This window comes from Phalacrocorax carbo, chromosome 1 (genome assembly GCF_963921805.1).
Source record: "Phalacrocorax carbo chromosome 1, bPhaCar2.1, whole genome shotgun sequence".
Taxonomy (NCBI): Eukaryota; Metazoa; Chordata; class Aves; order Suliformes; family Phalacrocoracidae; genus Phalacrocorax; species Phalacrocorax carbo.
The window spans coordinates 184,208,460-184,226,809 of record NC_087513.1 but is presented as its reverse complement, the minus strand read 5'-3'; the positions used below and the strand labels follow the sequence as shown (position 1 = coordinate 184,226,809).

The 18,350-nt window shown below is 45.6% G+C and overlaps 1 protein-coding gene across 4 annotated transcripts in view; it reads right to left on the bottom strand.

Annotated features, from left to right (window-relative positions):
* Positions 1–17,931, bottom strand: part of DGKH (diacylglycerol kinase eta) — a 175,151-nt gene extending 157,220 nt beyond the window's left edge. For 2 of the 4 annotated variants that reach the window (XM_064440808.1, XM_064440809.1), the window contains exon 1: positions 9,899–10,125. In XM_064440808.1, the coding sequence (XP_064296878.1) occupies positions 9,899–10,063 (165 nt within the window). In that variant the 5' untranslated portion in view covers positions 10,064–10,125. Of the gene's footprint in view, positions 1–9,898; positions 10,215–17,829 lie in introns of those variants that run through there. The other 2 variants (XM_064440811.1, XM_064440810.1) reach the window with 2 other exon arrangements.
* Between the last annotated feature and the right edge of the window lie 419 nt (positions 17,932–18,350).

Here is an 18,350-nt window from a genome sequence, read left to right as displayed (position 1 = left end):
ACACATGTGCACAGAATAACTGGTTTCCTTATGCAAAATGATCATCTGAAGCATAGATATAATCAGAACTATGGAAAACTACAAAGCTTAAAGAAATGGAATATAGATTAAGTATTCTTTAAAAAAAAAAAAAAAGGCAGCTGTTCACTGTAGTTGCATTTACCTGGCAACACCAGGTAACATGAGATAATACACAAAAGCACTGATGGGTTTTTTTAAGCATACAGCTTGACATTGCCAGCACATTTAATAGCTTGCTTTTGACAAGAGCTTGTCAGAAGTTCTGTACTTATTAGGATCTTCTTTTCCTTTGAAATGCTGAAGAAGCAGCAAAACAGAGTTTTGCAATGCAGCACCAGGGGCATAGATAGAAATCTGACAACCCTCTAAAGCCCAGAGTATTTTTTAATGTATTTTATAAAATTACCAAGTAGGGCAAGGGAAAAAGCTTACCATCTACTAGACAGGATACAAGCACAGACCCTAACTTGTGTAATTGCCTTTGAATTTTTGAAAGCTTATTTGCCAGTGGATTGGGGAAGGTTGGAGACCACCAGCCTAAGCAGTTAAGTGTCTCAGGTATAAATTTTATCTTGCCTGCACATAGTTTTGACGAAAATGTTCTCTACAAGACACTAACCAGTGGACTCAGTACAGGTAAAAGTCCTTTCTTTGCTTCCAGAAGCAGGCAAGAAGCAATCTACAAACATGTGTTAGCCCAGCATTCATTCATAACCAAGAAAACCAAGATGCTGTCAACTGAACTATGTGAAATTTTCTTAAATTCTGTCTTCCCCTACAAAAGCATTATAATCCAGACTTCCAGGTTATATGCAAACTTTGCTTAATCAAGTTCACTGACTCAAGGGAAAGAATATAAAGTTTAACAACATCAGACAGATGACTCTGAAGGTTATTCTTATTTTGTCTGTATTGAGAAGAACAATAACTATTTTTTTATTTCCTTAAATGCTCCAGTTTAATCAGAAACGTTGGCTCTTCATCTCACACCACAGTAACTCACTCAAACTAGCTCCCCACTGCAGACCTGCATGCTCTCAGCATTCTTCCCAGGCAGAATCCACATATTATAAATATATCAAGTTAATATACAATAGAAAGAATTACTGTTTACACCACGAACACCACCATATTCTTTCAGTGATGGGATCCTTGACTCAAAACCCCCTTTTGCCCTTTGTGCTCTCTCTTTTTTCACTTTAACAGACCTCTGAGACTGAGACCAGTGAATGTTTGCCTGTAGAGTGACTCGTGTAAAGTTCCTCTCTTTAGAGGGATTATTGGGAGAAACTTTGCAGAGGCACAGGCTGAAAGGAAGAGGGATGTCACCCTTTCTCTGTTCAAATTCCTGAAGAAACCGTGACAGCAGCAGGCAAGAAAGGAGGGATAGAACAAGAAGCAAGATGTTTCTATGGAAGCATTAAAACAAACACAGAAGCATGTGCCTGTCCTCACAATCACCAGAGAGCATGCACAGGGAGGGAAGAAGTCTCTGCCTGACGGGCGGCCGGGACTGCTGGTTAGCCACGCTGACCCCTCCTGACATCCGTAGCTGAACCAGAGCAAGCCACCCTTCTCACCAAGAGCTGGGAAGACGCTGACCTCCCTCTCACTCCAGAGCATCACAGCAGCAATAAGGACTACCAGCTGTCAAACTGAAGCCAGTCAAACTCAGTTGCTAAATTTAAGCAACCACACAACAGGACATAACTGACCAGAGCAGCATGACAGCCCTTTAGATCCACTTAAATCTCCACAGGCATGAAAAACCTCAGATCTTTCCAGCACAAATCTATGCCAGAAGTGCAAAACGACACCGAGGGCACCACTGGCTCTCCTCAGAGCACATCCAGAAAGACCCTGGCATGGGCTGGACACACATCCTCCCGGCGGCTGCCCACACAGGGGCTTGTGCTCCTTCCCACCTGGCAAATACATAGGGAGACTCATCACCTGCAAGGTACTGTTCAGCTCCAAAACCCTATTAAGGTTGCTAAGTGACAACAGCGTAGCGTGATCTCACACCATTTGCAAACCCCAAACGTTTAAAGGCAAGGAAATGAATGGGTCAGATCACCATAAATCTCACGCTGCCTATCTAACAAACAAACAAATTCTCATCAAGTGCAAAGCCTTGCCGAATTCACTACAATAATGTTAACTCTCCCAGGAGTATAGCTCAGGTTTTTGTTATCGTGCTTTCAGTATCTAAGTGGTGAAATATTCCTAAACAGGAACATTAGTCAAATGAAAAACTTTGCTGGAAAAAAAAATTATTTGCTCGTTCTTCATAATTATGCAATATATCAGGATAATTCCTACACGGTAAAAGTTATAAGTCAACTACATTCTGACTTCGTCTACAAAATTTTTATGGCCCACATCCAATGAGCACTTAATTTTGAGCAGCTTAATTTTGAGAAGTAATTAATCATAAAAAAGTGTACAGGATGACTGAAGCGTTTCAGTATGCGCTTAAATGTTTTACTAGAATAAATCTCTCACTTCATTTCAAATAGCATCTAATGCAGTGGTCTTATATTTAGCATATCAATGAAATAATACTTCTGAGGCATCAGCATTAAGCTTGTTTGCTGTGATAAATGCAATGTTTGCATTAAAAAAGAATGAGGTTTCTTTTTCTTATCGTGTGGAAGATGTAAGTTATGGATGCCCCCAAGCTAGGCTTTTTTTGCCACTGCTAGCAAAGTGAGAGTTGAGGCATGAACTTAGTATAACAGAGCTACAGTTACTGCACTGTTATTAAGTAGCTTGTTCTTAGGTTTTTAAGAGATTTTGGAGAACGCTACATACTTTTTGGAGGCAGGAAGGGAAAGGATAAAACAGTAATGTAAGGCAGCGGCAAATACAAAGGTGAAAGCAAGAGTTTTCTCTTCATAAAAGACAAAGTCTAAGTACCAAAGTATCAAACTGAAAAAAATTAACAAAGCTGGCCACAATAACTATAACATCACATTCACCTACATTACAAATAATGATAAAGGATCTCAAAAACCAAATGGCCAACCAGAATAAAAGATTGATCTTGTGGTTCCTCTGCAAGTGAGCTACTGAACTGCCTTCACAAGGTACCAAACTATGTCTTAATTATCCCTATCAGAGGAAAACGTCCCAGACATCAGAATGACTACAGAAGCACTTTTTATAACCCAAAATTTCATATTTTGAGCTTCAATGAATCCACACACAAACACACAACGCTTCACATTACCTTCTTGCTGAGCTTAGATTTTGAGGTCTCCTAACTATATATGTTGTTCTATAGATCCCTCATCAGAAGCATGGCTGGTCAGAGTTCAAAGGAAAGGAGAGAAATGTTTAAAAAAAAATTAGCTTTTTGGAGCATTCCAGAGCAAGAACATCTGTCTAAACTGCCTTTTATCATCTTCATTAGGTCAAGAGGATTCAATACTTCCCTTCAGATAAAGGCTTTGTGATAGCCAGATTATTCTTGTGATCGCTACTTCAACTACAAAATCATTGTAATTCTACATATTCTGCTACAGCTATCCAAACTAACTTGGCTAGTCCAGCTAGTCATACAGTAGTCATACAGCAGTCATACAGCAGTCTTGCATCTTGGTTTCTGATGTAACTGCTGGAAACAATTCAAAATGTCCACAAATTATCTATATAGCCTTACATGGATAAAGACCCAGCGATAGAATAGTCCTTTCTTGAGCTCTGGCATAGCTGTTATGTGTCTTCAGGAACCTGCGCATGAAGTTCACAAGATAAGGCATCTCAGAAAGGGATTCCCAGTTGTCATTTATTCTTGAATTAGACTCTTCTTATGTTTCTTAAAGCCAGAAATTCTCTCTAAAGTAAACAAGAAGCTCAATGTGTTTCACCTGATCTTTCTGGCAGAAAAGCATTCTCCAGCTCCTTGGAACAAAACACAAAGCAATCAAAATCTCTTATATTAAAGATGAGAGTGCGATTATCTTGTCTTTTTTTCACCTTCACAGCTCACCAGCTGGCAGGAAGGGGGGGGGAAAAGAAATAAAAAAAGTGTACCTTATGTTATTTTTTCAGTATAAAATAACATTAATCCTTTAAAGATTCTAGAAAGAAAAAAATAAAGACCAAAAGCAACATTTTCTTTGAAGACCTGTTTGCAAATATCTACTAAAAATGTTACAAGCTCCTCCTTTCTGGTACTTAGCTAGCAATTCAAGCTTTGCCAATACATGCATCACTAAAATGCCTTAGCAGATTTCATTTCAGTTTTACACAAACATGTATCAGGATTTTGAGTGGTAATGACCACTTTGCCTTAAATCGGGTAACTCTTTCCGTTCTAAGCCTGTTCGTTTCTACGTAGTGCATTCAGTCATTTTTAACTTCCCAAAACTATCATGTCTTTGGCTGAAATTTTCCGTTAACAGATCCTTTTTTGAAAGCTTACGTAGAGATACAGCAAGTATGAGAAGCAATAAATATTACACACCATTTCACATGAAAAACTGATTTGCTTTGTCCAGGCCTACTCTAGAAATTAATAATGCGTATATATGTACATGAAACCTTAAATATATTACTCTGCGCATGAGTACGTGTGCCTGCATGTATGAGGAGGACACGCTGATGAACTGATTGTGAGTATTTCCCTTAAAAATTAGGTTAAAGACCCCATGATGCAGGGAGGGAATAAAATTTGCCAGCGATTTTACAACAGTTGCAAAAAAAAGGTGACAAAACATTTTACTAAGCATGGATATGCAGTGCATGCACTGAACAACCAATTTGATTGCAGAGTGAAAATGATGAAAAATACAAATACTGCAGACAGATACCCTGCAGCAACCTTCAATCTTTTCTTGGCACTGCTGGCTACCAAGAACTTGAGGACGATGTCTGTGCACTTGATCACTTGAGTTCTGCCCCATGCTGTGTGAACACAACAATAAAGTTTAGTGATACTATACATATTACTGCCCTTGCAAAACAAATTCCAAATTACAATGCATTTTGAAGCTGTGCAGATTCAGACAATCGTGATGCACGTACAGGATCCCCAAGAGGGTTAAATTTGCTACCGTGGCATTCTCCTGAGAACTTCTGGTACATAAAAATCATGTTTCCTTAACCAGAAAGGAATCAACCACTACTTAGCGGAGTAAATCAGGAACTATCAAAGCTAGAAAAAGCAGATTAAATTGCAGAATATGATGTTCATGAAGCCCAACGCCGGTACCAACCGCAGCACTTTACACTTGGGTAAATTAAGAAGCTATGGCAATCGGAGAGAAATATATACCACCAACAAACAGGAAGTGACTAGTGGGACTCGGCACTGTCAAATGTCACCATATGGAAGAGGTTAGAAACTTTTTGAAGGCTCAGTTCCTAAATGGCTGGTATTATCCACTAAGGATAACACACAGTGGGGAAGTTAATTTATTCCTCCGTAACGATTTAGGATATCTAAAAAAAAATATATATTAAGACCCCAAATAATTCTAGTAACAACTCTTGCCATTTATCTAAACAACGCTGTATTACCTCCACTAATTATAACACACCCATGTTTCTGAACATCTCCCACGTTACAGTAATTTCATTATTAACAAAAACCACTGGGGGTGAAGGAGAGGAAGAAACCATTCTCCCGTATACATTCCAAGTGTATTTCTCTCGCTCAATACACCTTATTTTCTCACATTTCCTGTTTTATACTTTCTGCTCCAAAAGTCTGCTTCACCCAAAAATAAACACAGGCCAGATACCCAGTCGCAGACTTGAGAGAAAAACACATACCCAGCCAGGTCAGCGATGAAAGCACTATTCTTTACATCCACTTTTTAGCAGAAAGTACTCAAGACGAGTAGGAACTAAAACTGTGCTCATCAGATGACTCTACTTCCAAGTATCCAGAGACCATTTCATTTATTAATCTTGTGCTCGCCCCCAAGGTGAGCAGAATTTAAAGAGATAAAAGTGTCAGCTCTAATTTGAGCCTTCCCTTCTCGACAGGTCCCAGCTATAAAGAACTGAAGCAAGACCATCTTTTTGAGGAATGTACTTTGCACTACAGTGATTAACTTTAAAGAAACTACAACCCAGCTGATGACAGCCAGAGTCTTTGGGCCGCAGCCCCAAAGATCTGAAGTCATCTGTTTCATTTAAGACGGGCACCAACGCTGCCTGTCTTAACCAGCATCTTTAAAAGTTAAGACAAATTTAACACACAGAGAACTTTCCACAACTTAAATCCCCAATACAACACTGTCTGTACAGCATCATACATACTACTTCAAAACTGTCTGACTACAGTTTTCCAAAGTCCTTACAAAAATGAAATCATAAAAAAAACATTTTTGGCATATACAAGACACTTTTTGTGTACTAAGTATTCAGGTCTCCCAGAAGGGGGTAAATTGTGGGTAGACATCATGAAGTCAAGAACTGTTTCAACGCTCTCCGTTACGGATTTAATCTCAAATATGCTTGAACTTCACAGGGTACCTGCCACCTGTTCATTCCCCTGCATTTTCTCCAGGGAACACATATGAGCTCCACAGATGCAACAGCTTCCAGGCTGACGTTTAAAGATGCTGGCTTTTATCTCACAGAAGCACTAATCAATTTTGGTCATGACTCCCTTAAAGACACCAACTACCACAGTGTCACTCTATAACCAAGTATGGGGCTTGAGCAAACAGCTCCGAGGTACAAACATGGTGTTGTCCCAAAGAACAGTTTAGTCCTTTGCACTGCAACTTGTTCTCTCCTCCTCAGGTTTGCAGACACCAAAACACGTTGACCTTCAAGTTTTCTGTCTGAGGAAACTAATAGTGGCCATCTTTCAACACAAACATGCCTTTAAAGTACTCTAAAAATGTGAGGAATATGTATGCACAAATTAAAAATACACCCATAATAGAAGCTACATAAACATCTGGCCCTATCACCCATCTGTTTCTCATAGCAATTTACTGTAAAACTAGTTCCACTGAAATCAAGCAAGCAATTTGCAGAGGAAGTTGCTATTCAACATGGGCAAGTGGTAGTAAAACTGGACAACAGATTTCTAAGTAAAACTGTAAGCATATGATTAGTGTATCACAAACAAGCCATGAACTTCAGTGTAATTACATCTGCCAATACAGTTGTTTTTTAGGGTTTTTTGTTTGTTTGGGGTTTCTTTGTGTTGGGTTTTTGTTTTGTGTTGGGCATTCTTTTTTCATTTTCCCATTCTGTTTTCATAGCCTGCCCTCAGCCAAATAATTGTTTTTATTTAGGAAGAAGAGGGCAAAAGCTTAAAAACTCCCTTTGAGCACTACAGGTGTTAGAAATCTTTAGACTTTATTTGTGCTAGCGAAAGGGGTTTGCTCTTATACATACATTTGCTAAATCTTCTTATACACACGGTGAGAAAAAAAAAAAATCCACTCTTGAATGATTCTGTCTGCAAAGTATCACCATATGGTAGCTTTCACAAATGATCAACTGTACCAAAACATCTAAAAATAACATCTTCCTTAAGTAAAATGAAAACAATTACCAGCACAGGCTTTAGGGTATAGTTCTGAGCTAAGGAATTGATACCACCTTGCTGAAATATTTCAAATATATAAGCAGCCTCCAGAGGAAAACAGCACAGCGTTAAACTGCCTGCGAGCATCAATGATAAATGTAATATACATGTTTTGGGTTCTTTCAAAAGTCTATTCTTAGCTGTAAGACAAACCAAATCCATTTAATTAAAACCTTAGCTCACCAACACATTCACCGAGTAAGCGAAGCTTAACAAATCTAATTTGAATGAAAGGGACTAGCTGGGTAAAGGAGCAGCTCCCTGATGTTCCTAGCTCTAGTGGTTTCATGTAACCACTGATCACCAACTACTACAACAGCAAACATACAACACCCTTAAACTAAATGGGAGTTGTCTGTCTAAATATAGGTACTTTTAAATAATGCATCGTGAGTTATAAAATGAAGTGCTACTGAATTATTTAACATAGGTCTCATCTTTAACAAAGATATATCACTTTTAATTAAATGGAAAGATATTTATATTCGGGGTTGCATATCATTGTAAATTGCAACCAGTAAAGCAACATTTTATGACTCCAATTATGTCAGCAGTCACTTTTTCCTATATATATCTGATTGACAGAAATAGAACTGAGACACTGGTTAAGATAAGCAAAAGCATCACTTGCAGAGTTATCTTAGAACTTGATGCGATCCCAGCTTTGCATTCATTCACAGCCACAGAATATCCCACCAACCCGTAACAGTTGGTAAGAATTGGCCGGGATCTCACGCTCACAAGCCTGTTTCAATAACATTCATAATCCACACGCTTTCCTTACACAAGTATCAACTAAGACAGCGAACTCTCGGATGCACTTAACACGCCACAGCTAATAAAGCATCATGCTCCGTCACTTTTAAAATATTTTGAAGACCGCCACACAGAAGTGGTGTTAAAAGCTGAAAGTTTTCAACACAATGCCATGGTTGTATATTATTTACTATAGTAACCCTTCAGCCAGGCCTAACATCTGCAAATGCAAAATTAACGTTTACAATAAAGTGGGATGACACGTCGTGTTAGGAAAAAATTGCTTTTCGTCTCACATACTGGGATAATGCTACTGTTTAGCAACCAATGCTTTCACTTTAAAGGTGGCTGCCTTTCGGATGCAGTGTGTGAAGCAAAAGCTCAAAGGATAAACCGCAACAGCCGGACAGAACTCCACAAACAGCTCCTTACTAACTTTAATGGGTGCTTCGTTAAAAAAAACAGCAACACACGACCTATTGTGAAGTAATCAAACCCTAAGCTGTGATCTGTCTGGGCCTGCATGGAGTCACTTCACCCCTCAAACCAGACGCTTACAGCAAAAAAACTGATCTCGCTGTCACTGCACCCAGAGGCTCTCCCCAACGGGGTTTTGTGCAGACCCCATCACTGAATGCAGACCACGCTTTGTAGAAAGTCATGGGATCCTTCTACACAGAAAGTCATGTCTCATTATTTCTGTACGTTTAAATGCATGCTTGTTGAAGTTCATTTTACGGGAAAAAATGCGATGTAAATACACCATCTATCAAAAAGGTAATTCCACCGGGATGACTTCAGCAGCCTGAGCCGTCCAAAAGACCGCTTTCACCTGAAATTCTGACAGCGGCTGGAAGTACCCAGCCCCACCAGCGAGGATGCGCTGGAGTTACCTCCTGTCCCACGAAATGCCTTTCAAAGCGGCACCCGCCTTCCCCTCCTTCGCGGCACTCCTGCTCCCGCTCGGGAGCCCCAGTGCCACAGGGGGGGGCTCCTCCCGCTCCCTCCCGAACGGGAGCCCCGAGTGCCACCGGCGGCCACTCCGGCGGGGCGCACGGCGGCGGCCCCCCGGGGCAGGGGCTGAAGAAGACGCGGGCGAAGGGAGCAGGAAAGTTGGCGAGGAAGGGCTCGCTGGAACAGCCCACCCGCGCTGTGGGGAGGCAGGGCGGGATCCCCGCGGCCGCGCTGCCCGCCGCCGCCGAGGAAGAGGAGCCGGAGGGAGGCAGCCCGCCGCTTCCCCCCACACCCAGGACGGCGGGTAGGGCGGCTGCCGGGGCAGGCGGCTTCCCCTCCGGCCCCGCCGAGCTCCGCCGCCCCGGGGGGCTCTTCCTGCCAGCCGGCGACAGATGTGGACACAACAGCTGGACGGGGAGGAGGGAAGAGGGAAGGAAGGAAGAGGCACGGCTGCCTCCCCCTCCCCGCCCGCCCCAGCCGCCGCTCCCGGGGATGCGGGCGGGATGCAGCGGCCGCCCCCGGCTCCGGGCTGGCCCCGCTCCTGGCGTAGGCATGAGGAAAGTTGCCCCACAAGCAGCGGGGCTCGCCGGCTCCCGCCGCCCTTACCTTGCTGCGGATCTGGCCCGAGGTGGACACTTTCCGGATGAGTTTCTGGGGGCCCTCGTGCTCCCCTTCGCTGTCCGACGACTCATCCGCCGGCCCCGCCGCCGCCGGGGGTTGGGGCTGCTGCGGGATCCCGGTGCCGCTCATCCCCGACTCGGCCCCGGCCATCTTCCCGGACTCCTGCCGAGAGAGAGCACACAAGCCCGGCTCAGCCAGGGCAGCCGCTGCCGCTCCCCTCCCCGGGGAGGAGGAGGAGGAGGAGAAGGAGGCGGCGCCGGAGGGTGGGGAAAGAGGCGGTGCGGGGGGGGAGGAGACGGAGGCGGCGGGGAGGGAGCCGGGCGGTGGCGGTGCGGAGAGGACAGCTCGGCCGCCATCTTCCGCCCCCCCTCTGACGGGGCACGGCAGCGCACCCGGCCTGGCCCCGGCGGGAGCCGCTCGCCGCTCGCAGGGGGGCTGAGGCACCACCGCCCGCCGGCGGGCGGGGCCGGGGCGGACGAGCCCGGCCCCCTGCGCCCCTGCCACCGGGGAGCTCCGGCTCCAGGGGGCGCCCAGCGGTGGCGGGTCCCGGTGCCGGTGCGCCGGCCCGGCCGCCTCGGGGGGCAGCGGGGGAGCCGCGCCGCAGGTGAGCCCGAGGGGCGAAACAGGCGGAGGTGATCGGGGAGGACCCCCGGCGCCCCCCGCACCTGCCCGGGCGTCCCCGGGCCTCCCGCCGGGCCGGCGTGAGGAGAGTCCCGCGTGTTCGGGAGGCGGCAGAGACACGCCGGTACCGCAGCGCCTTCCCTTCGCGCCCCTGGCCCCACGCCGCCCTCCGGCTTACCCCACCGGCTGGCCCGCAGGCCCTCGGCGCGGGGCGGAAAGCCAGGTTATAAACGTTTCAGGCCAGCACAGGGAAACCCTCCGGCGGGTGGCACCCCACCGGCTGTCCGGCCACGGCTGAGGACTCTGCTGCGCTCCCGTGGAGCACCGGGTGTCTTCTTGGGGCTGGGTGGACGGCACCTAGAGCGACCAGTTCCTTATCCATACCTCCAGCAAGTCAATCCCGCCGTATCCTTCGGCATCAAAACGCTGGACAAATTTGGCAAAGGCATGCGTCGCTTTCCAGTTGTTTTCTCCTCTTAGTTTAATTTTCTTACTACTCTCATCATTTTTGTCTTTGCAAAAGAGGAGCTTTTACTTTCGGGGAAGAAAGGGTCAGTTTTCCCTTTCAGTCTTGGATCTGGCAGCTCACACGATCTCGAAATGTCACCACATGTTCTGAATTGTGGGACTTTGAAATTATTGTGGCTTGTATGTAGTCAGTGTTCAAAATAAGCGTTTAAATCACAGCGATACTAAATAAAACACACAGCTCCTAGCTGACTGGACCGGATTAAACATAAGAAAGCAATCAATACTTGTGGCTTCTGTATTCCCACAATTCTATTTATATTTCTAGAAAGGGAACCGACACTTCTTAATATTCTAATATAAAGCCGCAGTACCTAAATACAAAGCAGTTAATGAGAAAGAAAACCAAACCCATAGCGTACAACCTATCGTACACCGCAGACGCCTTGCCGCAAACTTAATTTCATACACTGTGGAGTATCCCATTTCTTTTTATTGGGACTCACTTGGAGTAGGTGAAATTAAGGATTTCCATGAAGCCTTGCAGGTTTTGTGTCTTGGTTCTGTGTTATTGCATCAGGTACTTCAGATGAGATTCTACTACTCTCCTCCACATAGGACCGCTTCTATGAAGTTATATTTAAAAAATTGTCAAAAGCCACATTTTAATAATGTCAAAATTTCTATTAAGTTATATTTTAATGGAAATTTGGTCATATCACCTACATTCCCTGTTAGAATAATAACAGGGCCTAAATCCTACCTTTAATACCACATCTCAAAATAGATGAAGTTCTCATATAGTCACTTTTCCTTACAGGCTAATTGTGAAACAAAGGGATGACTGTCTCGTCCCGCATCTCACCTGAGAAAGAGCTCTCCTTTTTTAAAAACATGGGATCAAACTTGGGCAAGCGCATGTATGTGCTGCTCTCGGTGAAATAATTTAGGGCACGGCTAGGAAGAAAGATAGGTTAAAAGCCAAGTCTGTAGCCGCTTGTTCTTTCCACCCTCCTTTATTCCTCTTCTCCGCATTAATTTCCGGAGTAGTAAATCACGCCAGAACATGCCTCACTGCAATTCCTTGAGCCTTTTGAAGGTAAATGACAACTGAACATTGCAAGAGAACGACAAGACAGAGTTTGCTAATTAATGCTAACATGTATTACAGATACTTGCGACTGCCATTTGAGGAACACTTAGCGCTAACAGAACGCCAGCAAGACTAACTCCATTTAATTCAACAGCATTAAACAGCGCTCGCTGAACAACACTAGTTACTGTTAGATTTGTTCCCGTACTAAAAAAGCATTCAAAACATCGGTGCATGTGACTGCCGTGTATTTGTATCACAGGACTGGGATCCTGTGCAAAGTTACGTGCAAAACTGTTTACAAGTAGACATTTCACCCACAGAAAATACCTTTCCAAATTCAGCTGAAGAGGAGAGAACGAGACAGCGAGGGGAAAAGGCACACAAAGCCAGTGTATTACGCAAGTGTATCATTTGGGATTAGGGCGTTTCAACTCAGGGAGATTATGAAGTTGACTCTATTGATGACCCAAAATTTCCACCTTTGGCTGTTTGGGGTTTATTTTTAGTAAAACACGATCTGGTTGCCTGTTCCTTACATATTTAGACCTTGATCCTAAAAGCAGTAGGTGGTTAAGGTGTATTTCCAAAAACAGCCATCCACTGAAGTTTTGGAATAAAAAACATGCAGCATCAGTATCTTCCAGAGCAAGACACTAACCTGGTTTGTTTTCAAACTGCTTTCACAATTGGTTACACTGCAAGCTAATTTAAAAACTCATCTTCAGTTTTATAAAACATTGGACCATTTAGCAATGGATGTAAATAGATTGTTTCATCATACATGGAGAAGTAGAAACAACTTAATAATTTGGGTTTTAAATATAACGGCTCCCATGACATCTGATGGCAAGTGCAAGCTCCAGAGGAGCTGGAGGTCTTCTTAGGTATCTGTAGAGACAGCTCAGATTTCATAGAATCATAGAAGAATCTTAGAATCGTTTGGGTTGGAGGGACTTTTGAAGGTCATCTAGTCCAACCCCCACTGCCGTGAGCAGGGATATCTTCAACTAGATCAGGTTGCTCAGAGCCCCATACAGCCTGACCTTGAATGTTTCCAGGGATGGGGGGCATCTACCACGGCTCTGGGCAACCTGTGCCAGTGTTTCACCGCCCTCATCATAAAAAATTTCTTCCTTATATCTAGTCTGAATCTACCCTATCTTAGTTTAAAACCATTATCCCTTGTCCTATCGCAACAGGCCTTACTAAAAAGTCCATCCCCATCTTTCTTATAAGCCCCCTTTAAGTACTGAAAGGCTGCAATAAGGTGTCCCAGGAGTCTTCTCCAGGCTGAACAACCCCAACTCTCTCAGCATCTCTTCACATAAGTGCTCCAGCTCTGTGATCTAGATTTCATCTCAAATACATAAATACTGGTAAAAGACTATCTGTAGGTGAAATGGACGATAAATACAATTCTTCAACTTCTGTTCACCTTCAGAACTTAACTATCAACCCTAGCTTCTGCATGCTTTCTGCACCATGCAGAGGGCATCATGCATCCTCATGTGGGCTGCCCTGTTGTCATCTTACTCTCTCTCCTGATGCCCAAACACAAAAAATTGGGTTACAAGGAGGGAATGCACCAGCCTTTCACTTCCAAGCGAGTCTCATTCATCACATCTTGATAAACTTCAGAGTGCTATGAAAAAATTTTGAAGTACTAGAAATGTTCTCTCAGGGCACCTTCACATGTGAAGATTTTAGTAGTGACGACCTAAATCTGCACGTGGTATGAAGTATCCCACAAGTACAGTTCAATGAGAATATGGTTGTGGCAAAGTACGTAATGGAATCTGTAAAATTACAGCTCTAAAATCCGCAGTCACCTAATGTATACAGGGTTCTTCAAAATGGAGAAACCAAGCAAGTGCTAAGCAGTGTTGAAGGTACCTGAGTTATTCAGTTACGTTAGCATATAGAGTTGTTTCTCCAAACATAAATATTGCCTGTGCACAAAGATGGTTTTAAAGATCTCACTGTTTCCACTTGTTTTTCTTCTCAGAGGCATTAACAGATAATCAGGGTCCAGTTCCAGCCTTTACTCAGATAAAGCTGCCCAAGATAGCCATGAAACGTTGCCTCAGTAAGGACTGCCAACTTGACTTCCGTCCCTTCATCTCACAGCTGAAACCCTTCCAGGTGATCCATGTCAGCCTCTATATGAGAAATATTGAATAGCACATTTCACCCCAGTGAATATAGCTATGAATATAGCTATGAACTATAGGTACAAATGGTGCCACTAAAATCCCCTAGGCTTCTGAGCAGGCCCTTGAAGAATGTGGGGCTATATGCAGTCATTAAAAACACATACGATACTTGCATGCGCTGTGCCTTTCACTTAACAAACTCAATTTCACGCTTCTTAGTAATTGCCTTAAATTTCCTAACTGGAGCAAGGGAAGACTGGTGAAAAGCATAAAGAAAGGCTGGCATTTAAAGGGAGATGCTCAACTGATACAAAACAGCTCCACTGACATCATCTGTGCTACAGCAACTGGTATCAGCTGATGATCTGCCCTTTATATTCAAAGAATCCCAAAGTACTGGGTACATATATGCACTGTGAGCACATTTTAACTCAACCACATCCAGTCCCAATAATAGAATATGTGTCGCTAAAATGCATATGCCATGTAGAAAAAAAAAAAATCTGGATACCCATGCACTCTAGCTGTGCTGGAGATTATAGTTTATAATGCAGATTAATGCATTATTTGATTCCAGAAACATAAATGATTCCAGCTCTAATACCGATTCCCTTCATAACAAGCGTATTTACCTCTTTTTCTCTAGATCGCTTTGGCCTCTATAAGCTGAAGGGTAATACATGTTTTTTCCTCCACCACAAAAAGTTGTTCTGAGGGGACCTGGATTAATAATGGTATATGTGTCGGGTTAACAATTCATCATGGTTAAAAGAGTTTATTGAATTTTTCCTAATTTTTTTTGTTAGTGGTAACTAAGTTTTTAACTGGGCTCCCCACACTGAGCAAATTGATTTCAGATCTGCCTGTCTGAACTCCCTCTGCAGATCGAGTTAGTGATGTTATTCTTTCTTGGCTTCCTTACTTACCAAAGGGGAAGCCAAAATATAACAAGAAGTATGCATGCCACTGTTAAAGAGAGTAACTACATGGCTTGTGACCGTTTCAGGAGTAGCCAAGGCAACCCTGTAACCTGTAGGTTTCAAAAACGTGTTGTATACTTCAGAGTGAAAAGGTATAAACCAGTGTAGGTCAACAGAAGAAAGAGTCACACTGCAAATGCATTAAGACCCATCTTTGCATTTCAAGGGAAAGGTGAAGTCAAGACTCAAGGTCTCATAAAATATGAAAGTCGGGCCTAGAACTTTGTAAGACATATATTGCATATATTTTGAGCACAAAGCCACCGAATGTGTCTTGAAAGAATGCAGGATGAGCCTTACATTTTCTGTTACTTTTATTTAGCTCCATAATGGAGGGTCTAATGCAACTCTTCCTGGAGTCAGAGAGAGGTTTTCCATTCACAAGCGAGCTGTGAATTAAGGAAAGGATTTTACAGAAGTTTGAAATTGCACACAGACAAGTCCAGCCCTGACAGGCAAAGGAGGAGCTGCGGCTCCATTTGATGTCCATCAGTTACTTCTCAGAACAGCTCTAGGAACAGCAATTCCCAATGACTTCTGACAATTTGCATAGATTATTAACTTGCACAGATTCAAAACCTGAAATAAATAGTTTCCCCTACCCTGCTGCTCTTTTTCTGTGTTTTGGGAGCATGGGAGAGGTCTGGGCACTTTTTTTTTCCCTTCATCACACAGTTCTTCACCTAAAACTCCCTTTGCCCCCATTCTAATAAAAAGCCTGCTTACAAGCAGATAAAAGAACGATGTGGCTTTTGCCACAAAGACTATCTATTTTACCAGCAGGTTACCAGGTAAAGGATTGAGTGGTTTAGCTGAAATTAGAGTCTTGCAAAGGAAATCAGTGCAGTGGTTAACCTTAAAATTGCATTCATGGCTGTACGTTTTCAACAAATGCAGCACTGAAATGACAAACATGACCCAAATCCTGGCCCTTACTGGGGGAGGGGGAAATGGAGAAAAAAAACTATGTGCTGCTTGTTTATCTGAGCCCTGCGCACAGAAGGAAACGGGCTCGGATGCTTCAGCCGGGACTCCGCATTTCCAAGCGGAGGGGCTGCAATTCATCTGCCTCCCAAGTTTCAGATGAGTTTCGGATGACGGCAGCCAATTTAAATGTCACTGTTTAATAGGATAACACATTCGCGGGAATCAGCTTCGCCGCCTTCCTCCCACAATGTGATGTCTTCATCTCTCCAGGCAAAAATCTCGGGTTTCCCTGGCCTGATCCTTTCAGTGGCAGCTCCATGTTACCGGAACACACATACAGCTGCTTTCCCTATCACAGCTGCATCTCCAGCAGCAGCTTTGGGGCTTGAGGACTGCAGAGGGCAGTGAAGGGGGATGTTCAATTTCACAATAAAAATGAGGCAAGTAAAAACATATTTGGGAGGGCTACAAATCCTAACAGGGAAGGGAGTGAACTTAGTTCGCCATGGGTATCTCCAGGGCCGGGCTGCTGCTTTCCTGGGAGTAAGTACACTGAGCCAGGGAAAGTGTAGCTCTCCTCTGGCTGCTCTTTAAAACTGGGTTTACAAGTAAAACCAGGGGCCCTGGACCAACGCAACGAGTTAGCAAAACATGGCACAGCCATCTAAAGGGGAGCTTGGCAGCAGCATGGGTCCGTGCTTCACATCGCCTCACCAAGTTCAGGGCCAGAGACAGCCTAGCCTTGACCTCTCCAACAGCCTGAAATCTCCCAAGCAGCTACCCAAAGCCTATTTTTAGCCCTCCCTGCCTGATGTGTGTGTGTTTGCACAATGGAGAAAAACCCAAGAGCGGGACCAGATGGCCCTGAAAAGGGAAATCTGATTTTATCGCCCACTGAGGATGCCGGTGACATGATTTCCTTCAGTTGGAAGGAGGGTCTCCCAAGTTGCTTAAACAAACCGCAAAGCCACTGCACCCCAGCTTTCCTCCCGGTCAGTTTGGGCACTCCCTTCCCTTTGCAGAAGCTGAAAGGCAGGCGCTTTCCCCGCGCCCCAAGGCAGGGTGGCAGCGGGGTACCCCAGCCTGCTTTCCCGCTGCGCTGTGACGGGGGCGATTCCCAGCCTGTCTCCAGAAGAAGAAGAGGAATAAAAGTGTCTCCTGGAAACTGCTTCCCAACGCTGGACATGTTGCTTTTGCTGTACTCAGAGAAGGCGTTTAACGGTATCAACATCCAACCCTCGCACACACACACAGCCCCCCCGGCAAAGTTGGAGGCAAGGCTCTCGGTGCTAATCCCAGGCTTTCCACCCGGGCAGTGAAACTCAGAAAGGGCAACGAACTCCTAGTCCCCCAGAGGGACGAGCCCGCCAGCAAACGGCCGGACACGGGCGAAATGGTCCCACTCACCCGTCCAGCGACCCACCCGCGGGGAGAGGGCGAGAGCGGCGCGCCGGGCTGCGGAGCGGGCTCGGAGGAAGGGAAGGGGTGGGTAGGTGGGTAGGTGGGTAGGTGGGGGTTGGGGGGGTGGGCAGGTGGGTGGGTGGGGTGGGTGGTGGTGGGGGCACCGATAAGGATGACAGCCCGACCCCCCCCAACCCCCCCGCCTGAACAATACGGGCAGGAAAAAGGGTAGGAAATGCCTGTGCGACCGCGAGGCACGCATGTACCTACCAGCTCCTCCCAGGCGGGGCTGCGGGCGCTATAGGAAGGGTACCCGTGCTCCTCCATCCCCCCGCAGCAGGTCCCCCGCCTCCGCGGGGCCGGCGCCGACGGGCAGCGGGGCAGGTTACGCCGGGATGCCCCTCCCTCCCTCCCTCCCTCCCGCCCTCCCGCCGCCGCTCCCCCGGCCGGCAGCGCTTCCCCAGACCCGCTCTTCCCCCCTCACCGCTCCTCCCTCTCCCCCCCCCCCTCCCGTCCAGGCTCCCTCCGCCCTCCCCTACCGGCTACTCTCCCTCCCACGGCCACGGGGCTCAGCCCCGGGCTCCCGGGGGAGCCGGCCTGCAGCTGCCGCGCCGCTCACATCATCGCCGCCGCCGCCGTGTCCTCCCGGTGCGCGGCGCCGAGCCCGCCCCCCGCCCGCCCCGGGGGCTCCCCGGGCGCCGGGCACACACACCCCACACACCACCCCCTTTTCCCGCCTCCCCGCCCCGGGAAACCCAACGGATTACGGGCAAATCGCCTTGGGCATAAGC